General features: G+C 35.4%; 3 protein-coding genes across 6 annotated transcripts; all 3 read right to left on the bottom strand.

The window, feature by feature from the left end:
- Positions 1-344: 344 nt before the first annotated feature.
- Positions 345-4,327, bottom strand: LOC107645289 (putative 1-acylglycerol-3-phosphate O-acyltransferase). Its single transcript, XM_016349278.3, has 9 exons — positions 3,861-4,327; positions 3,290-3,526; positions 2,958-3,004; positions 2,729-2,847; positions 2,462-2,610; positions 2,184-2,293; positions 2,003-2,102; positions 1,322-1,445; positions 345-738 (listed from the first exon to the last, which is right to left on the bottom strand). The coding sequence occupies exons 1-9, from the start codon at positions 4,037-4,039 to the stop codon at positions 613-615; spliced, it is 1,191 nt and encodes a 396-aa protein (XP_016204764.1). The 5' UTR covers positions 4,040-4,327; the 3' UTR covers positions 345-612.
- Positions 4,328-5,074: 747 nt separating this feature from the next.
- On the bottom strand, positions 5,075-9,545 carry LOC107645290 (Ubiquitin carboxyl-terminal hydrolase family protein). Of its 2 annotated transcripts, none has more exons than XM_016349279.3 (3): positions 9,089-9,545; positions 6,999-7,730; positions 5,075-6,759 (listed from the first exon to the last, which is right to left on the bottom strand). In XM_016349279.3, the coding sequence occupies exon 3, from the start codon at positions 6,660-6,662 to the stop codon at positions 5,427-5,429; it is 1,236 nt and encodes a 411-aa protein (XP_016204765.1). In that variant the 5' UTR covers positions 6,663-6,759; positions 6,999-7,730; positions 9,089-9,545; the 3' UTR covers positions 5,075-5,426. The 2 variants fall into 2 exon arrangements, with proteins under 2 accessions (XP_016204765.1, XP_088346289.1); XM_088490163.1 differs by having other exon boundaries at positions 7,003-7,730.
- A 149-nt stretch (positions 9,546-9,694) lies between these two features.
- Positions 9,695-19,072, bottom strand: LDL3 (LSD1-like 3). 3 transcript variants are annotated; one of them, XM_088490162.1, is made up of 10 exons: positions 18,892-19,045; positions 18,646-18,718; positions 16,608-18,522; positions 15,866-16,007; positions 13,327-15,591; positions 13,063-13,156; positions 12,196-12,674; positions 10,704-11,423; positions 10,476-10,550; positions 9,695-10,217 (listed from the first exon to the last, which is right to left on the bottom strand). In XM_088490162.1, the coding sequence occupies exons 3-10, from the start codon at positions 18,266-18,268 to the stop codon at positions 10,152-10,154; spliced, it is 5,502 nt and encodes a 1,833-aa protein (XP_088346288.1). In that variant the 5' UTR covers positions 18,269-18,522; positions 18,646-18,718; positions 18,892-19,045; the 3' UTR covers positions 9,695-10,151. The 3 variants fall into 3 exon arrangements, with proteins under 3 accessions (XP_088346288.1, XP_020959290.2, XP_088346287.1); XM_021103631.2 differs by having other exon boundaries at positions 16,608-18,718; positions 18,892-19,072; XM_088490161.1 differs by having other exon boundaries at positions 16,608-18,718; positions 18,822-19,037.
- Positions 19,073-22,225: the final 3,153 nt, after the last annotated feature.

Here is a 22,225-nt window from a genome sequence, read left to right as displayed (position 1 = left end):
CATAACATTTTTACTATGCATTTTATCATTTTATGAGAAATTGTTTGTAGGACGTATTTCTCTTGTAGTTATTTCTATTCTATATATACTATATGCTATATGGTGATAAATTAGTTAATGTATTTTAGAATGGTGAATTCAAGGGGGAGGGGAAGGGGGTTTAAAAAAGTTGATTCTACCGTTGTTGTGGTCCAAATTTGATATTGGTGCCAAAGTTAACTTAGATTAGATCGATGAAATTTTAAATGATTGAGTAGTGTTGTTGTATCTCTTTCAGATTCAATGCAAACTAGATTTTACAATCATGTCAACAGGGGAAAAAGACAGGTGTAATGAGTTCTTAATTTATAGTACAACATAGGCTATCACTTTCTCATTTATAGTACAAACTATACAGAAGAACAACCTTATTATTACAAAGTTTAATTCAGCACATCTTTCAGTAATCAAATTCATGACACAGGTTGTGTTCCTTGTCATTGCTCTTACAACTACAATTTCTATCAAGCAAAAGACTGGAACATGGCTTCATTAACCCATGGAATTTAATTTGTAATAACCTTACTTCACAAATAATAATAAAATTCTAGACAGCATGCACAAGATTATGGCCTATGCAGAGGTTAACGCGTCCGGAAGGGACTCGCTATCGGGATTCGGACTAAGAAACCTACGACAAGCATAGAACACAGCTGAATGGAAGCCACTTGGGTTGTCAATGAACACAAAATGACCAGCCTGCAAAAAATAACCAAATTTCTCAGCTCAAAAATATAGAGAGTAAATTATACTAACCTCTCAAATGTTATGTTTACAACAGAGGTTAGGTCCTGTTTGAAAATTGTCTTAACTCTTAACAAAAGAATTTAAAAACACCGAAACACATAAACCTATTTGAAAAAGGTGACATATACAAAAATAGACAATGATTTTATCCTTAAACAAAATTTGTCCAAACAATGATGACAGGGATCTTTGTCTCACTATCTATGTATTTTCTGTCATGAGACATTAACCAACCAAAGTGTCACGTTTTGCAAAACATAAGAGCGACAAGTGTCATATAACCCGAATCCTTCGGCCTATTTCTTATATGCACCATGGAGTAAGGGTGGTTTTAAATAAGGATTTTGTATTCCCTGGAGGAGGATAGAATGTCACAATCCTGGGTTGTTTAGTGTATAATTTTACAAATAAAAAAGGGGTTGTGTGTAATATTTCCTAACCATAAGGGATGTCAGTGTAATTTACCTTATCCAAATTTAAAACAACATTCAAAATGGGTTTTCATTGTTTGGGGACAAGGAGAAAGTGATAGTACCTGGGGAACTCTAATGATTTCGCATGGAACCTTCATCTGGTCGCGCGCTTCTTGGGCACCTTCGTAATTCATCCAATCTTGGATACCATATATGAAAGTGGTGGGCACCTTCCACTCTGAAGCCCTGAAACACCAAAAGAGGCAGAAAATGGAGGTTATAGCATTATCCTAACTACTAATAGCAAGTGGAAATTTGAACCTATAGAGATATGAAGCCATATCATATTTTGCAAGTTAATCATCAAAGATATTAATTGAATCAACTTTTTTACCTCATTTAATTTTTACAATGATATTTATGAGGATTTTTAGGAATGGTGTATCACTACTGTCTTTGCAACCCGTTAGAGTCAATTTCCCTTGTGGCCTATTACTTTTTCCTATGAATTCCCCTATTTCATAGGGGTTTTGCAAACAAAAGCCTTATGAGCACACTATTTAAATTTCTAAAAAAAATTGGTAAGTTTTAAATTTTCAATGCATTGAAGACATCAGAAGCTTCCAAAGTTTATCTTTTCTATGAGCCACGCAATAGTAAATATAGAACATGGAATCAAGTTATAAATACTATAATCTAAAATCCAAATAACCTTTCATTTTCAACTACTAACATTTTTGAAGTAATAAAGCAGAAAGGAATGAATAATTCAATAATTAACAGCAGGAGAATGATCATCAAACCTGTGAAGAAGGGGCATCCTAGCAAATGCTCCAAACGAAAATATATGTTTGAGGCACAGCTCACCGCTAGCTTTAGCCGCTAGAGTATGGTAAACATAATCTTCAATAGTAAAAATAAATACATAATTAGAATATAATCTTACATCTTTAACACATATTAATAGGTTATATCAGATCATACCTGTCAGCAAACTAGTTTCAGTTTCATTCAGCATTTCACCAGTTGTATGAGTAACAAACCTAGCACTTGTATACCTGCGCACCATATCAGGACCCCAAGGACCTAAACCTCTGCGACAAACATATGTAGAATATCAATTAGAGATTTATCTGAAAAAATATCTGTCATTTTGAGGGAAGGGATACAAAGAACACTAACTCTATAGTAAAACTAATTCAAGCGAAATTAAATGATAAAACTGATATACAGGATGAAGAAATAGGGACAAAGTAGTGTACCTAATAATAGTTTGAGGTGTAAAGTTAGATTCCCATATCTGGTTCAAAATTGATCCTTTCCATGTTGATAAGAACTTTGTAATCCTCTCTGTTTCTTGTGAAAAACCAGCAGGTCCCACCAAAATCAAGTGCTTAACATGCTCCGGGTGCTATTCATAAGAATAAACATTAGGATATAGTAATATATACCATAATTCTTTTTAAAAAGGAAAAAGCAAAAGAAAACCAAATTAGAGTCATTTTAGTACACTGTAGAACGACATTAACCTTAAGTGCATACTTGGAAGCAACATAACCACCAAAAGAATGCCCGAGCAATATAAAATTGCTCAGGTTTTTGGCTTTTCTCCATTCCTCAAAAGAATCGATGAACCATGCTTCAGTTTCTGCATGGTCAAGCAACAAAGATTAAGTATTTTGCTACTCATACTTTCAACTTAGGCAACAAGAATGAAACTTTTTCTATTCGAATTTCGAAATCAACTTTAGCATCAACCTTCAGTGCTTTTGCATGTAAAGTCAGGCCTGCTAGATCCACCCCAACTGACAAAAACGTTTCAATGCAACTAGTTAGAGCAAAACACAGGCCTCAATTTGAAACAACATTACTTCCCTCAAATTTAATCATAAAGGGGGTGTTTGCGAGCTTGAGTCTTTTAGGGGAAGAGAAGAACTTGAGTAGTAAAAGGATACTTCCTTTTACGCTTCGAGTCCTTCACTTTCCTTCCCCTCCAAAATCAAAACTCACAATGACCCCGTAAAGCACAAAGCACTAAAAACATCAGTAGGATCACACTCAGATACAACATACAAGCATATCTCACTCACCCAAGTTGATCAATAGCAATGACCCTAAATCGATTAGCTAGAGCATCGAAATTGCGAAAGAAGAAACCCTGTGAAGCTGCATATCCATGAACCATGACAAGGGTAGGAGCATCATCTTTACTATCAAATGTAACGGTGTTAATAAACCGTGGCTCATTGCTCACTGAACCAAACCATCTAACTCTAGAATTTGGTGGACCAGTGCCTATATTAACCTTTTCTTGAACATATGGAGTCCTGCCGCACCAAAAAAAAGAGAGGAACAATTTTAGTAAAAACAATTTCGAAGTGCTATTGGATCAAGTTGTAACATCAAAACAACGGGAAAAAAGGGAATTTTTTTTTTTCTGATATTCTCATTGAAGAGTTTATTCAAACACAAGCTATGCATACTTTACAAACATAACAATCAAATGCACTCTAAACAGTATTTATCAAATTCATCTCAAAGAAATGGATTAGATTAGACCAACATACAAATTAAGACCGGGAAAAATCGTAAAAGATTCAACTTTTAAGCAGAGGAGTAAGGAACAGAAGCTAAGAAGAAAAGGGTTTATGAGATGGATACTTGACGAGAGAGAGAAGGCGCTTCTCGGCATTGATGATGTGGTCGGTGGAAGTTGGAATCCAACGTAAGAGAGAAGGCCAAAAACGCGGTGTTTCGGTGGAGGAAGTGGTTGCGGTTGCTGATTTGCCAAATTCTTCGGCCATTTTTCTCGACAACCAACGAGACCGAATCGTGTTCATAAGTCTCTTCAAATTTCAAGTGTGTTCTGTCTGTGTTTAACAGTAACTATGCTATATTTGAAGAAAAAAAAATTGGATTGGATGATGTTAGAAGCAATAATAATAGCAAAAGTGTATTCTATTTGTTAGTGTATGCGTGATTCTGTTAAATTTCAACGATGGGAAGCAGAGGAAAGAAAGAAGAAAGAAGAACGAAGGGGCGAGAAGTTGGAATTTGGAGAGAAAGAAAAAATAAATTAAAAAAGAAAAGAAAAGAGAAGTTTGGTTTCAATTATTAGAGGGAGGAAGAGAAGGGTGCTTACGCGGGCAGTGACGGTTGTGACGGGTACCCATTACGTGGAGAATCGTAGCCACTAATTTTACTCTCTCTCTCTTATTGTGGAAATTGACTAAATTAATATCCAATAATTCTGTGTTATAAATTTTAGATGAAGTTAATTGTATCGAATTTTTACTTTTTTTTTTTTTCATTCATCAAAATTCATCAACAAGAATTTTAATGTTTTCCCATTTTGAATAAATTTTAAAATATTTTTAGGAGAAAATATTAATCAACATTAGTTTATTTATCTGCTCGAAATCAGTTAATTTCAAACCGAAATTTCGATGAACCGATTCAATTGATTTGTTTAACATTTGTTAAACTCGACCGATTTCAAAGAGATGGACATCATAAAAAGGTTTTTTTGTGTGTGAATATATCATATACTTTTGCTTATCAATTTTTTCATCCGATAATCACTTGAATCTTTTTTCAACTTCTATTGTATATTAAAATAAAAAGATAAAACCTCCCACTAAAGTTGTACTTCTGTATTTTTCCAGTCAATAGAAATCTATATGGCTTGGATGAGTGATATACTCATCACTTGTTAGAAGGAGGAGCAGCATTAGCATTAGCATTAAAAACATTTATAGAAGAATTAACATGTTTGATTATTGGGAGTGCATAAGTTCAGATATTTTGATAAAAATGGATGACCGTTGAATGATGACTGTAGAGTGTACAATAAGTAAAGTCATAAGTAAAGTCACTACATAATATGCACTAGCACAATTGACTTTTATTGACTAAACCAGTCTTTTATAAGATTTCAACTTTTATGACACATAATAAAAAGGGTAAATACCCTATCCGGCTATGACCTTTTTCCCATGAGACATAACTGACTTTAATTATCTTTAAACCTCAAGCAGACCCCACTAATTAAGGAAAATGGACAAATCGACCTCTGCTACGGTTGTCCGCTAACCTGTCAGGTAATAGTGCCAAAGGTCAACTCCAAATGATTGTAGGAACTAAAAACCCGCTCTCTATCTCTTCTTCTTCCTCCTCCTACTCCTCCCCCTCCTCTTGTTCCTCTTCTTCAGATCCATCATCATCACTCTACCCGCCCCACGGGACACGGCCCCACCCCTCTTTAGTGATTATGGGGAAGCCATCTGAATCATATTCATCCATTTCAGTCTCTATGTCTGAGTCTGACTCATCTATATCTCTTGTGTAACCCCTACTCTTATCATGTAACCCCTTCTTCAATAAATTTGCAAGTTTCTCTCTGACTCTCACAAGGGGATGCTTCTGTATGAGTTCCCTACCATTGTAGGCCTCTCTAAGAATCACCGTTTGCGTGTCACTCTTATTGGAAAGGTAAAAAATACCAGGATGACGTTCAAATGCTTTGGTGAATTTCTGAGGAAGCGCTAAGGGTTTGCGCAAGTTGCTGACATTCTTGCGTTCGGTTTGTTTATGAAGGGTGAGATGAAGGAGCTCATGGAAGACTCCGACGACCCTCTTCTCGGATTCATCGGTACGAGGATCCAAATGTGAGGCATTAGTGTAAGGTGAAGTATAGGGGAGTTTCTGCCACTCTTTCAACCACTCCATGCATTTTCTTCTGAAACCAAAACCCCTTGTGAAACTAACCGGAAAGGCTAAGGTTCCATTTTTTATGTCTTCTTGATCTTGTTGTAAAGAAGCATTCTTCAGTATCTCCGGGACAGCGAGCTTGTCATCCCAAAACAACAACTTCAAGCCAACACGATTATCAGGGAGGCGAACAAGAGAGAACCGATCAGGGTGATTCGGAACAAAAGAACTCGGGTAATCATTGGGCAAACCCAAGTCCCATTTTAATTGATCAATAGTTTGTAGTGGAAGGATCCTGTCTCTTGTTAGCATAAGCAATCTGCATAGCCTATCCCTGAGTTCCAACTGATCACGCTCAAGGATGTTAACTTGCTTATGGTGAAGCTTCAAGGCTTGAGGACTCAAGCCGAAACTTGGAACAGGAGTGCCTCCACTGTCAAGAAAATTGGACTCCACAAAAATAGTAGGATATCTTCTGATAAAGGTAGAGAGCTTAAGATCAATAGGAAGACCCAGTTGTCCGCGATGGGGATTAAGACGATATATGGGAAGGCAACATTCGGAAGACGAGGCAATGATGGAAACAAGGATCTCAACCGCCTTAAGATCTCTCTGACCAGCTACAGCGGCATCCAGTTTTCGATCTTTCACCCATTTCAACTTAACATTCACAAGGCTAAACCTTTGCTGGTAAATATATCCCTTTCGAAGTAAACCATAGTTTCTTACATCCCCAAATAAAGTCCGAAACATGATGAAAAATCGAGCACAGATAACATACTATTGCAGCTGAGTTTACCTCTCATCAGTTTCCCAGTTTGCCTCTCAAGCAGTACAAATTCTTTGAACACTACAAGCAATGAAGCATAATAAATTAAAATAGAGAAATCAATATTTCCAACAAATTCATGCTATAAAAACAGAACAGTGATACTTCTATATTTACAAATTCATGATACTTCTTGATAAGAATTTGAGATGTGAATCGATAAAAATATTAAGAAAGTATATTATCAACTATTAGGGTTTATAATAAGTTTCAAATCAATGTTTTCGTTTATCATAATAAAAAAAAAAACGGAGGCTTACCTACAGGAAGAAGGCACCGGCGATGGTGAAAGGAGAGAGCTGAGTAAGAGAGGGAGGAGGCTGTGAAACAGAGTTGCGGCGGTGACTGAGTTGTGGTGGCGAGTAATCCGAAGCAGAGATGCGAAGAGGAGGAGGAGCTGCTGCGAAGAAGGGGAAGGATGACGCCTGGGAGGTTAGGATGCGATTTTTGCCTTTTGATCAAACCGGGTCTTTTTTTTTTGGACCTGGATCTGGGCCAGAGAAACTGACCCGACCCTACACCCGGAACCTGACGCTGCCTAGCGAACCAACCCCGAAGACCCAACCCTCATCGACCCTCCTCTCCGCTTCAACGCAAGCAAACCTCCTGGCTCCACCCATGTCAACCACCCTCCGACAGAAGCTCGAACTCTTTATGCATGGAGGCGTTGACAAGGCCGATCGTCCTCCGCGAAGACTTCTGCTTGAGCTCGCAGCACATCCGCTTCAGTGTTGCCACAGATCTCCATCGTCGCCGGTCTGCTTCTATGTCGCTCCTGGCTGTAACGTTGGGTCTGCCTTGAGCTTCCTGGTCTCAGGGCCAAGACACAACCGCATCTCCTCCTCTGCTGTGCAATCTCCTGTAAATTGGTTTGTCCGTCTGCCTCGTCTGTGCCAACCCTTCTCCCTATGATGCTTATGATGCTGCTGCTTCCACTAAACGGCCGATTCGAGTTCGTGGGTTGCAGACGCCCTTCCCCTCCAGCTTCGCTCCTGTCACAAACCGGGTCATTTTTTATCCACACACACTGGGTTTTCGGATCAAACTGGGCCATGCTCACTCACCTTATGGTAAATGCAATAACTTGAGTAGTAACTAGTAAATATAAAATTTATTTGTTTTAACTTATTTGATAAATATATTGCACAATTCAATATCTATATAAAATAAAAACATTTTATATTGATCATGCATATAAGTTAAGATCGAGTTCCTCTAAAATAAAGTTAGTAAACTAAAAAAATAAGAGTTTAATCACTTTTAAATTAAGATAAAAAAATTTATTTATAATAAAAATTATAAATTTAATAGTAATTAATTTATTATTTTATGTCTCATTTTAAAAGATTTTTTTTCTATAAATTAAGTATTTTACTTAATTATTTTTAGTTTCTCTTTTTGTTGACCATTTAGCTTTTTATGTATTAAATATTAAAGAGTTTTTTATAAGTATGAAAATTTTAAATTTACGACTAGTATTTATGTTGTAAAATTAGTTCTATTAAACTTAAAGTTAGATTTACTTAGTCACCAAAATACATAATAAAAGAAGTCAAATATAACCCTTTGACACTGCTTATATTTTTAAATCACTTAATAATTACATATTATTCATTCATGAACAAAATCTCCGAGATATGGAGGCCAAGAATTCCTTCAGTTCATATGGTTAATCCGACGATAAAGAAGTTAGATAGGTGCTCACCAATCGTCATTACTCCTTTATAGGGAAAAATGTATTTAGTTTCCATCATTTTTGTTTTTCTGATCAAAATAAAATTTACTTTGAATTTAATTCTATATTTATCTTATAATAATACATAATATACTGCACAACATTTCTAAAATAAAAAATACTAATATTGAAAGAATTTTATAATAAATAAGATCAGCCATTATATATATATGTTGAAGTACAAATAAATTATCCGAATAATGGCTTCTTTTTTTCCTTATCCGAATAATACAATTTAATTTCAGAAGCGCAACTACTAAATATTTGACCTCGAGAGTATATTAAGAGAATAAACATTTTGAAGAGATTGACCATATCAGTAATACTCATTTGAGTATGGTTAGAACATAGAATCAATCTAAATTTGAATTGAAACCATCTTGTAATCACCTCAAGGCTCAAGCACAGGCAGTAGTTTCAAGTAGTCCGAAGCATACCAAAAAAAAATGTATCCACAAAATACAGGGATAGTTTTCTGTTGTGATATTCAGGCAATCTATGTGGCCTGACCATGATAAAGTACGATTATCCTCCAAATAAATCAAAGAACATAGATAATTCTCAGCCATATGGCACCAAAAGGTATAATAAATTCGGAGTAGAAACATTGCTTACGATAAGAAGAATGTACTCCACCCTTCTAGACACAGCTATCAAAAAGTGAAGTTCCCTGGCAGCTATATATTTTTGGTTTGTAATAAACAATCAATAGAAACGAGGTAGTTACAGTAGTTTCCTCTTTCCTGCAGTAGAAACAGAAGCAGTATAATCATGAAGGGTCATCATCCATAAAACCAGAATGAATAGACATGAAATTAGGAAAACAAAAGGCACCTGTAAATTAGAAGGTAAGAGGTTAAATAACCATCAAAATCACAGGGAAATGGCGGAATAATCATTACCTCCCCTCTTATGTGATTGACAAAATCTTTCTTAGCCTTGCAGCCAATAGAAAAACGGCGTAAGCAATAGTTAGCACAAGATAACATCCAAGATTGAATGATTGGCTTAAAATTATACACATCAATTCAAAAGAAATCGGCATCTCATGCTGCAATCCAGAGGCTCATTCTCAGAGGTAAGTGACTTTTCTGTTACACATTTGGAAGCTTACTCAACTATAAACAGATATCATGCAACATACTATACACACGAGTAGAGTGGTAAATAAAGATGGAGGATAAAATGCTGGAATAAAACCAAGCATAGTTCTTTCCCCACTTTGGAGAAAGAAATAAGAGTTAACTAATTGATGTTATATAAGAAAAGTTTCCAGTACGACAATGGGAAATGGATATGTATGCTTGTCAATTGTCATCACTAAAACAATCCTAAGCTGTACAAATAGAAGAAATTGATAAGGTCAAATTTTATCTTGTCCATTGGAAACCCCTTCAACAAAAATGGGGTCTAAGATTTCAATCCTCGGAGGTAGTTTTTGGAATAAACACCTCGATGAAAGACAAAATACTAATATGGATGAATGCGATTCGTTGTCATCTTCAAACCTGCCTGCGCAATCTGTTTCTTTAGTGGCAAGGTTCGTTAAAATGGCAGATTGAGGTGCCCTGTCATACTCTTGACGAACAACAGCCTGAGAGTTAAGGTACGGAAAAAAAACCAAGACTTTGGCAACCGTTACACAGAAGTAACCACAGGCTATTCAATCCAAAGAACATTAAGATTTTGCATTTGATTTCGCTGCCATGTGTCTCTCAATCAATACATCCACAAAGGATCGGATCTGCATATTTCAGCCATCCAACCAATGTCAGTGAAAAAAAATGTTATAATGTCAGAAGCACATCTGAAGCTCCACTTGAAAAATATCCCATCAGTCACTATTGAAAAAATTTTCTAGAAACTGGCTTCCAGCAGTGAATGATGTAAATCATCAATATCAGTAAAAATAATGGCATATTCTAAAATGAAATCTACCACAGGAGAAGAACCAAAAGAATGGTAGCTGGACCTATGATTATAAAAAGGAAAACGAAAGTACCTTGTTCTTCCGTTTAAAATCTAGAAACTCATGAACCATCATTGCTTTTTCAGCATCTGTGGCTGCCTCCATGACCTGAAACACTCAAGCTGTAAGTAATAAAAGAAGAGTATTTGCCTCTTAAAATGACATTCTGATTAAGTTATCACTTCTCGACCTAACAAATCATGATAATAATTTCTTAATTTAGCAAATACATAGTTCAAAAAGGCAAAGGATTCACATCACCTTTGTTGCACTTTTCTTCATGATAGCCTTGTACCCATCCTTGTCTAGTTTCCTTGCCTTATAAAGAGGCATAAGTAGCGAGGCAACATAATCCACAACAGCCTGTTTAATATGATCAGCTCCCCGGTGATGACCTTTTAAGGCCTCCTTATTTACAGTAACCTGTGAAATAGAGCTCTCATTTGCCAAACCATCACGCTTCCGACTGGATAACATCGACTGAGCATTTGAATCCTCCTCATCTCCCATATGTATGGTTGGATGAGAGAAACAAGAATCAGCTGCAGCTGCTTGAGATTGCCATCTCTCTATGGCATAAGAGTCTTTTATACCCACACCAGCAGATGTGTCAATCCAAGCTTTTGTATATAAACTGCTGTCTGCTGCAGCAACACTTTCTCCTGAGTGCTCTCTGAAATTCAAATGGCTGGCAATCTCATTTGAATGGCTCCTCTGTGAAAGGTTGTCAACTGACATTCTGGAATTCTCAAGGTTAACACATGCAGCAGAGAAATCAACTGACCATTCCCTAACTCTGCAATTCCTTGAATCAATTTCAGAAATACAATCCTGCCTTCCCAAAACTCCACCAGACCACTTTCTTCTACTATCACATTCATCATTTTGTGAACAATGCTCCTTTTTAGCAAATTTGTGGAAGGAAGGTATCTTTGGAAGCTGTAGTAGTGTACTGCATCTGGCTTCTGCAGAAGCATATGCCTGCAAAGAACAAAATCCATGAAATCTTTAAAGCAACATGACAAAAAATAGGTAAAGGAAGCATAGGTCTGTTGACAATAAAAAGAACTACGTTTTGCCCTACTAAATGAGATCAATTAGTAGATCAAACAACACCATATGTCCTATCATAAGTCATATTACACTATTACAGTCAATTCCTTATAATCTAAATTATTTTCAATGGTTTCATCTATAATTTTGGTCTGTAACTACTCTTATACCCTCCACCTAACTACCCTCCATATTGGGACTTCCAGAGGCCTTTTCCAGATATAAACAACCCATCTAAGGTGAGATTCTGCCTGCATAAGCCTATTTTCTCCAACAATTATTTCCAAATGATAGGTTTGTCAAGGGGCAACATCATTGCTATTCTTTATTATTTTACCTGTAACTATTTATAAAATATTGAATATAAATTGTAAAAACAGATGCTACAACTAAAGAGCTTGCTAAAAGTATATGCAACCCCTATTTTTTATAAAGCTCAAGCCACAAAACAGCTGGTTTTGTGTTCACTCAAACCAGGCAAAATTTGATCACAGTTAGGCTTGTTTCCAGCAGATTTGTATTACACGAGTATGCACCTAACATCCTTCATACTAGCAAACCTAATCCAATAAGGACATAAGTGTTAGCCATGTTCCCAACCAGGACAAGCAGACACTCGAGTAAAGTTTGTAAGTTGTAACAAGCAAGCACCACACCAACAGATTAATGGAATTAAAACTAAGCACGAAGAGAAACAAACCTGAGCAGCAGCATGTGCTTTAGCACGGGCCTCTTCCGCAGCAGCAATGGCAGCCCGTTCTTCTTCAGTCAAGGCATAATAGTTATCCTCCTCTGCAGCAGCTTTGTCTATTGAACCTTGGGACCTGGAAGAACTGACATCATGCCTTGAGTCATTTGCTGCTTGTTGTTTTCCCTGTTTGCTGTGCGATTTCCTCACTTGTGAATTGCTTCCAGCAGATGCAGGATTCAGCAAACCTCCTTTATTTTCAAGCATGCCATGCTGTGTACTCAAAGGTGGCTTTCCTGAGGCAGAGTCTTTCAAAGGTTTTCTCTTTGATAAATCTACAGCAGCTGCTTGTCTCGACAACTTCAAACCCCCATTAGAAGCTTTTTCCTTGCGGAAAACTTCAAGCCATACATTGACCAACTGGCTTGCTATAGCACGAATATCACGGCTAGTATGTACACAAACTTTTTCCTTCACAGTTTTTCCTATTCCTGCACCAACAATAAGAAAGTTAAAACAAAAATACAAGGCAAATTAAAGATACCATATTCCACATGACAGACAGAGTAATCTCCTGGAGCATAAGGGGATTGGAAAAAAAATATAAAGAAATTATTCATATTTCATTAGATTGATCATGAGTAGGGAGTTGGTAATCATAAGAAAAGGCACAAACTGGGTTTGACATTTATAGTTTAAAAAAAAATGGAACAGGAAATTGTTCTAATCTTACGCAAACTGATCCCATTAAGATAATCATGTATTTCTACCTCAAATATTAGATATAACAGATAGATGAGATCCAGTAATAAAACCTATTTTCATAAATTCATGAATTTCAATGCATACACACAAAAATTCATAAGGGGAAAAAAGCACCTGACACGCGTACAGCAAGCAGATCAGTGGAAACACGTACAAGAAGACGCACACAATGTCGCAAGAGTTGGGTTCCATCCTTCCCCATGGAGTCCTATATTGAGATATATGGAATAAGAAGCACATAATCTAAAATCCTATAACCAAAGGATAAATTTATCTTTTTTATGTTTTTTACCAGAAATGGCTGCATGCTCAGAGTACTATTTGTCAAAGAAGATACAAAATAACTTGACAATAATGAATCAAGTAGTACAATCATACCAGTATCCATGAGTTGAGAACGGTTAGCCCCGCTCTACTACCAGCAAAGGATTTCCACTTTCCAAGAGGAAGACTTAGCAATTGCTTTGCCACATGCAGGCGCCCGGCACTGGTTTTTGCAGTGAAAAACATTTCTCTTAATAAAGCTTCCCGGGTCACAGCTTGAGCACCATCTAAAGAGTTCTTGTACAATAAACTAGAAAGCTCAACTGCATTAAGTTTCTTTGTTATCTCCCTAACTTCATCCCTTTCAGTATCTAGCTGCCTCTGTGCAGCTTCCATTGCCTCCACCTCTGCAGTATAATCATTACCAGAGCTCAATATGTCAATTATGCGAACTGCCTCCCGAAGTCCACTCATCATAGCACCACCAACAGTATCAGGGTGTTCTTTGCATGTTGCTTCACCAGAAAAAAACAAACAGTTATCAACTGGCCTCCCTAATAGATCATAGTCTTCTCCTGATGCTCCAATGGCAACATAAGAGTAAGCACCATAGCTAAAAGGATCTCTACCCCAATCTGTTACAACATGGGCAACAGGATCTGGAACTGAAGTTTCCCCAAAAAGTTTACGAAGAACCTTCAATGCATGTTCAACATGATCAGAAGAGTTCAAATTTTGACCATCTATGGCTGCCTTACCAACAACTAATGCTATAAGGACAGGAGCGCCAACTGTCTTCCTGACATTCCAGAACATAAAGCAGTGACCTCTTTTACCTCTCTCCTCAGCTGTTGCTCCAAAGTAATCCACAGCATCATCCCAAAATACACTTGGAAATTCCAAAACCACTTTATTGAGAACTCCATAACCAAGACGCTGAACAGCAGAATATTTCCACTCAGGCAAAGGGGGAGAAAATTGTATGGTTTCTGCCTTCAAACAGCCTAGTGGAACGGTGATGAGAACAGCATCCCCAAAGAACTCACTGCCATCTGATGTGGAAACTTTGACTTTACTGCAGCAACCAGGTTCCTCGATATCGTATGACACATTTGTTACAACATGGTTCAATTGAATAGGAAGCCCTTCTGCAAGAGACTCAACAACAGCACTGTAACCGCCTTTAATCATACAATGAGCTCCTCCAAATCCTCCATACACGTCATCTTGATTCCAGTTGGGAAGAGAAACTTCTGTAAGTGAAGCTGCACATCCATACTCCAAATGAGCATAGTGCCAATCCATGACCCTTCTCTCCAGAGGACTTAAAATGTCCTGCTCGAATTTTTTTTCCACTGTACTGACCTTTTTGGAATCCAACGGACTATCTCCAGAATTGACTTGTTCAATTTCTTCACCACTTCCAGCATGTGCCAAGCGGCGAATCTTAAGGGCATACTCTAAACCATCTTCAAGAGACATTCTCATTGCTTGTTCACCTTTCTGAGCAACAAGCAATTCCATACCATCAAGAAGACTATTGTATTCAGCTTCCAGTGCCTCATCCATATCTGCCGGGACCTTTTGTCCTGTCATTATGTCATAGAGAGGACAGTCACTGTTCAGTACTGTCAACTCAAGGCCCAACTGTGAGCAAACCAGTGAGGAAGGATCTGGTCTTCTCTCAGTGGCCACATCAGCCTCAACACCAGTGATAATGCTAGCACCAAGATCCACAGGGACAGAAAGGGATGAGCGATCTGTAAATACTCGACCTCCTATCCTATTCCTTGCCTCGAGTACAGTCACAGTCAACCCCTGACGTTGCAAGTGACGAGCAGCAGTTAGCCCAGAAGGACCAGCTCCAATGACAATAACTCTCTTTCTAGCCTCAGAATCAGACAACATTTGATCACCTATGCGATCAGCCGAGACGGTTTTAACACAGATAGATTCATTGCTCTGTTCTGTAGCTACAGCAGAAGCCAGTCTGCAATCAGGAAATTTGGAGGAAGGAACAACATTGTTTATATTGACATGTCTAGTTCCACCAAGTCCTTCCTGAATCTCATCATTATCTTGGGAATCAAAATTTTCTCCTTTAGGTTGTTTTGTGTTTAATAAATTTATCGTTGCTGCGTTCCTGCCTTCTGTAGCTTCAGCTGGTACGTCTTCATCCTCCCTTTTAAGGCCATGGTTATTCTCCATGGACACATCTGACATTTTAGTTTGACCAACAATAAATGATACTCCCTCTTCAGAGTCAGCAATTGAAGCAGTGGAGCTTTCCTCAAAACCTTTTTCTTTCACAAGTTTATAAGAATGCATTGCACTACTTCCAACATCCTTTTGAGAAGCAATACCAATGTTTATATAACCCTGGAAAAAGGATTTCGTCATTTCCCACCATTAAATAAGCACAAACAGTTTCTGGATTAGGTTGTTTTGTGTTTGTAGCAATTTAGAATCCAAATCTACGCAGATTTTTTCCTTTAAAAGAAAGTGAGTTTTCTCCACCAAAAAGAAAAAATAATTGAAAAATGCACTGAAAATGATTAAATTATCAAATACAAAATATGGATCCAAATATTCGTAGGGTAAGGGAGCCAGGGAAATGAAAATTGATAGCTGCATAACACGTTGACAAACTTACACATTGATCGAGAAATGTGTAGACATCCCTAGTAAGAGATGAACGAGGACTTTTATCCTCAGATTGAGCATCACTAACTCCACATTCAGCAAGAGGCAAAACACGCGTAACATCTCTACTCCAAAGACTTAAGATCTGATTTCTGCAATGCATTAAATTCAGAGATTACTATAGCAAGCTTCACTAGCAAATACAGGAGGAAGGCCATTGCCCATCACAATACAACACCAATGTCTCGTTTGGGGTCAAGCATGGAATTAGAGCTTGGAATTGGAATTGAGATTCAATTCCACACTACGATTCCAATTCTGATGTCCAAAGGGACCATAACCCACAAAATTAAGAAATGTGCAATGACCAAAGACAAAGGGGAAAAAAGAACCAATAAAACAGGCATCTAATAAAATGAATGTGGTAATTTATCCGTCTATATGTTTTTGTCTTTTTCAAATGACAACTAAAAGCTAGTTCATTCGCTAAATCAGACAAGTTAATATGCAACAGGAGATATATGGCAATAAATAAATATTCTCATTTTTGTGTTTGTGAAACTAAAGCAGATAACACATTCAGTTATGAATAACAAAAGATCTCCAGCAATTCCCTGTAAGAATAAAAATTTTAAAATAAAATTTAAAACCTGGAAACATTAAAGAGTTTTGTAACCAACAAGCACTAAAAAAAAAGTAAAATAAAATATTAAATCAATTGCAAGCAAATGCAAAGATCAAAGCTTATCTACCTGCAAGCCAAATATTCTTTGAGACCACCTTTACGCTTCAACATCTCCTTAAACTTTATTTTCTCCATTGGACCAGCTGCATGGGCTCTCAGCCCAGCTGATACAGCAACTACTGCAACACTTTCAGAATCTTCAGCAGCATGGTTTTCATTAAGAGCTTGATCATTTGTTAAATTCTCCCAATCAGCATCACCCTCATAAGTCATATCTCCATGCTTATGCATTTTAGCCTTTCGCACAGCACGAATTTTACTGTCTTTGTAGGCAAAATCAGAGAGAGAATCATTATATTCTGCATTATTCTCATTTTCATCTGGTGCAGATGGAAGGGAGGATCCATCAGATTGAACCGGATCTAACATGGAGTTGCATTTCAGAATTGAAGCACTATACACTTCTAAAGGTTTCTTCGAGTGATTTGACAGAACATCTAATTCAGATTCATTGGCTTCCACAGACATTTTAGGAGATAAGCTACCAGAGGCAGTTACATCATTTTTTTCAAGTGAAATACCTAGAACTAAATCTTTAACATCAGGCTTTGTATTTAAACCATTATAGTCACAACAATCTTTATCCGAAACGACTTCGGTTTCAGATTTTACACCTTCATCTACCTCCACCTGGCATCCAGAGAAAACTTTTCCAGTAACAATATAATTATTCTCATTCGATATATTTCCGGTTGATTTAACCAAGGGCTCAGTGTCACAAGGAGGTAAGAAATTTTCTTTCTTCATAGACGTGCAGCCATGTTCTGAACCAAAATTACAAACTGGAGCTAGTTCATCAGTCAGTTTATTCTTCACCTCGCCCTCGGTACCAGATACCCCTTCCACTACTTTAGAGAGAGAGCCATTATCAATCATTTCAACGTCATGTGACATGGAAGAACACTGCTTTAAAGCATCATTGAGGATTCTTTCTTGGTCAGAAGCACAACGAAAATTTTCAGATTGAATAGAAGACAACTGTTGTCTATCTTCATTGCAGACATCTAATATGTTAGAATGACAAATACCTTCAGTGACTTCCACCAGAAAACAGCCATCCCCATGCTTTTTATTATCCCCATTGTGACTCTCTTTCTTCTTCCTTGAACCTGAAGAGCCTCGGAATTTCCTAACAGAACTAGATTGTGCCTTTCGGAAAATTGCTGATAATGAATCTTCCATTTTCTCATCAGAAGAATGCTGCAAGCGGTCACCAACGGATAAATTCACCCCTTTCTCATCCTTGGAGCCTCTCACAGATCCGCGAGCTACCACATCATCGTCAGACGCAACATGACCCTCAATTCCGTCAACAGAAAGATCAAGAGACCTGTCAGAAGACTCCACCGTTGCATTCAACACGGAACTAGTTGCTCTGGTGGCTCCAGATCCCTTCAACCTCTTCCTAAAACTCGCCAAGGTATCATCCATACCTCCCACCAAATCATCCTTTGCATCAACCAACTTTCTTGTCACAGCATCGACATTCTTGGCCCCATCGCCACAAGACCCCTCAGAAGCCGCAGAACCAACCTTCTTCTTAGACCCACGTGACTTCCTCAGCTTAAACATAGAGCCAATCGGCTCATCATCATCCGAATCAAATCCAATTTCCACAGGCTTAGGTCTCTTCTTCTTTCCCCCAGCCCTAACATCCCCTCCATCCATTCTTTTCCCCTGTATAGCTCTAGGTTTCAAAACTTAACTCCTAGAATCATTACAAAAAACCAAACGGCACTCTTCTCTTCAACCAAAAAAAATTATTAATTCATTCATACCACAACAGCAATACAAACATACAATAGCTATAAATCTCAAACCTAATCCAACCAATCAAACCTCTGTCTCCCAAATGTTGCAGCCCTAGGTTTAACTTCCCCCCCAACTTCACTCCTCAAACCAGCACCACCTCCTGCTTCTATCTGTCACCGTTACAAAAAGGAGAAAAAGCAAATCTGAATTTCCTATTCCAAAAATCCTAATCCTAATTCATCCACATTCACCAAACAAGAAAGAAAACCGAGAATAACCAGAAATTCAGAAACCTAATCCAACAGAATCAAGCAGAAACCAAAAAGCACCAAGTCCTGATTCTGAAGCTTGCGCGAATCAGTTACCCTAGCAGCAAAGTAATAATAGGTATTATACTCAGAACCACATGAAAAAACAACAATAATAAACACCAAAACAAAGGGAAAAATAAAATAAAATAAAACCTAACCGCAGTTAGAGAAGATGCGTTGTGAAAGCAATAGAGAAAGGATTTGAAATAGAATGGAATGGAATGGAACCTGTGCTATGAGCTTTCTTCTTCGATGGTGTGGTGTGTGTGAGAATTGGTCGTGGACACTGAAGTGCGCAACGCAACGAAACGAAACAGAGTAACGGCTTCGGTACGGGGAAACGATTTTCTTCGAGGCTGTATTAATGACCTGCGCCGTGACCGTCACGATCACTTTCTCACCATGGAGTGTGTTTTTGTGCGACAGACGGAGATTAAATAAAAAGAAATTATTGGGAGTAAATGTTGAATTTCATCGTTTGTATTGGGTGCATAAGTGAACTTGGCTCCTAGGTTTATGAAAATTCAAATTGTTTCTTTTAGCCATGATATAAAGAATATAAATATAAAAAATAATATTTTTATATTTTATTTAATGATAAATTAAATATAAAATAAAATAAATAATAAAAATTTTAATTTATCTTTATTTTTTTACATAAAATTTATAAAAAATAATATAATAAAAAATATAATTATAAAAAATTAATAATAATAATAAAAGAATTGAATAAATTATGCTTTTATCTAGTGTTTTATATTTTTTTAATAAAAATGACACAAAATATACTAGATTAATATCTTATAACATAATATTTTTGTTTATATTTTATTTGTCAAAAAATATAATTTTATGTTTTTATATTTATATTTTAGTGTCTTGTACTTATAAACAAATAAATTTAACCATCTTTAACAAAAAAAGGTGTAATTTATTGTTTTAAATTCAATATTTTAAAAATATAATTTTATGTTTCTATATTCATATCACAATATCTTATATTTATAAACACATGCAATCTAATAAAGAGATGTGTAATTTATTTTTTTAAACTCAAATTCTAAATTTTTTTAGATAAAGTTATTTCTTTATCTTTATTTTATCACCTAAATAAAATTTATTTGTTATTGTGACATTTATGAAGATTAAATATCATCTTGAGACACTAATAAATTTAACGATCTACTTCAGTATTGTAGTAATAGTATAAAGAGTTAAAGACAGTAGAACAGATTAGAACTAACGGAATTAACGTTATAAATTTATTGTATACAATTAAATCTATAAGAATTCATATATTGTACATTAAAAATAAGTATAAATATAATATAAGTTTAAATACAATGTATTTGACTTATTACAGTTTTTACCTGAGAAGTTTGTATCAAAAATATATTTTTGAAAAATACAGTAGGTTAATAAGAGTGCATATCACAATCTAGCAAGGATGTTTGAAACTATATATATGGCAAATTATATGTTTAATTATTTATCATCTAATTTAATAAGCTAATTTAATATCATTTATTTGTTTCTACAAGACAGCTGCCAACAACATAAATTTTAGGAACTAATAGTTTCTTGTATTTGATAAGTAAATGGTAAATTTTAGTTAATTTTATGATGAAAATAATGATAGTTAATATGAATAAACGGTTAAGTAATGATAGTTCTAACAAAATATTTAACAAATATTATATTAAAAAATTTAATCAAATATATTAAAACTATTTAACATTTTTCAACGATCAATTACCTTCAAGTTTTCAAACCACATTAAAGTTTTGCTGAAATTAATAAGCATATTTCATAATCTATTAATACCAAGTTAACAAGTTATAACTTTGACAGTTTGACTAGGTTTAAAGTTTCAAATAAGAATGTTTGAAACTATGTTTAGTATAAAGTTATACTCTCATTTATACACACTTTGCAAGAATTCAATTGACACCGACAAATTTGATAAGTAAACGATTTTGACTAGTTTAAATTAATGTCAACACCGTTTTTGCTTTATGAGAAAAATAATATCTTTAAAAAATGTATGAATGACATCACAAACTTTAAGCGTTAACGGATTTTTATGATGTTCTAAAAAGAATGACTCAAAGTTAAAAGTTATATTCTCATTGTCATTGATAAACATACTTTGCAAGATATCAATTAACGATGACAAAGTTGAATAAACTAGCAATTGATTTTGATTTATTTGTTTAAAACTTAATATTAAACTCGATTGCTTTATTAGAAGAACGTCTTTATGAAGAACTATTTTCTTACATCTAATAAGTAAATGATCATCATTGTTAGTTTTATGATAATTGTAATAATAATAATTTAATTAATGAAATAATATTTAAGTTAGTCTCTTCCCTCCAAATAAAAAAAAAACACTACTATTATAAACAACATCTATCTATATTAATTTCAATTTTTTGAAACTAAAGCAACCAAAGTGGAAAGGAGGTATCTAATACAATGAAGAACCAATTGAAGAACAATGCATTTAAATATTTAAATCACTAATGATAAATTAAAAGTTAAAACTAATTGATCGCTCTCACGCTTGATGGGCTGAGTCGGCCCAAAATCTTATATTCTGGGCTTTTTGTTTATCAGCATGAGATTCAAGGTCCATAATTCATTAAATCTCATTTTCTATATACATGTGTCGTGTGTGTGTTAAAAAAGTGAAATTTATAGTGAAAATAAGTCTTCACAAGAAAATTCAATATTAATTTTTGAAGTCTGTTATATGTTATATAGTTGGTTCAATTAAGAAATATCTTAATTGATTAAACCAAGATAAAGAAAAAAAATTATTAGTAATTAGTCATAAAAGATAAATCGAATATTTTTCGATTAAACTAATAATATGACACCTGTTAAAACTTGTATTTTCATGTGAATAACAACTCTAAAAGAAATTTCGTTAAAAAGTTTTTATTTTTTATTTTTTATTTTTTACGAGGCTTCAAACTCTCAGAATTAGTTGATTTTTCTTGTTAGAAGATTTATGCTACGTGTACACCAAAATCAGCCATCAAAGTTAGCCACCAATATAAAATACATGATGGAATATAAATACACATTGAAAATAAATTAAAGTACACATATATTTATACATAAATATATTGGTGGCTAATTTTAGTGACTAATTTTAATGTACAAATAGTATTTTTTATATATTAAATATAAATATAAATATGATAAATGTAATTTATATTTGAGCATTATCAAATATCAATGGATTCGATCAATCTAACCAAACTTACATCTAACAAATCTTATCCAAAATAAGAAAAGTGTTGTATGATATGCCACTTATATATGCTTTTCTTTGTTGTCAAGGATTTGACTTTTTGAGGCAAAATTACTATCCATCAAAATCAATAATGCCAAAGTTGTTAATACTTCCAAGGTGAAGCAATTCTCATGCTTGCTACAAATACCATCTTTAAATAAATCTTACTTATTAAGCAACACAACAAAATTAAACTAATTAATAATGTAAATCACTAAATCTATACGTATAGATAACGGCCTTATCATCTTTCTTATT

The sequence above is a fragment of the Arachis ipaensis genome, chromosome B6, assembly GCF_059453495.1.
Source record: "Arachis ipaensis isolate K30076 ecotype BB chromosome B6, ASM5945349v1, whole genome shotgun sequence".
In the NCBI taxonomy this organism is placed as follows: domain Eukaryota; kingdom Viridiplantae; phylum Streptophyta; class Magnoliopsida; order Fabales; family Fabaceae; genus Arachis; species Arachis ipaensis.
Note: the sequence above shows the minus strand (reverse complement) of the source record. Positions and strands in the feature narration are given on the sequence as shown.

Bases quoted from the DNA above. Each gene is read 5' to 3' on its own strand.
- LDL3 (XM_021103631.2), bottom strand. From the start codon at position 18,268: ATGGATGGAGGGGATGTTAGGGCTGGGGGAAAGAAGAAGAGACCTAAG. The intron at 16,008-16,607 runs GTAGATAAGCTT...AATGCATTGCAG, and splicing joins AAAGAATATTTGGCTTGCAG to AAATCAGATCTTAAGTCTTT. The intron at 11,424-12,195 runs GTTTGTTTCTCT...TGTTCTTTGCAG, and splicing joins AAGCACATGCTGCTGCTCAG to GCATATGCTTCTGCAGAAGC.
- LOC107645289 (XM_016349278.3), bottom strand. From the start codon at position 4,039: ATGAACACGATTCGGTCTCGTTGGTTGTCGAGAAAAATGGCCGAAGAA. The intron at 2,103-2,183 runs GTATGATCTGAT...TTACTATTGAAG, and splicing joins TGAAACTAGTTTGCTGACAG to ATTATGTTTACCATACTCTA. The intron at 1,446-2,002 runs GTTTGATGATCA...TTGGTGTTTCAG, and splicing joins AGGATGCCCCTTCTTCACAG to GGCTTCAGAGTGGAAGGTGC.
- LOC107645290 (XM_016349279.3), bottom strand. From the start codon at position 6,662: ATGTTTCGGACTTTATTTGGGGATGTAAGAAACTATGGTTTACTTCGA.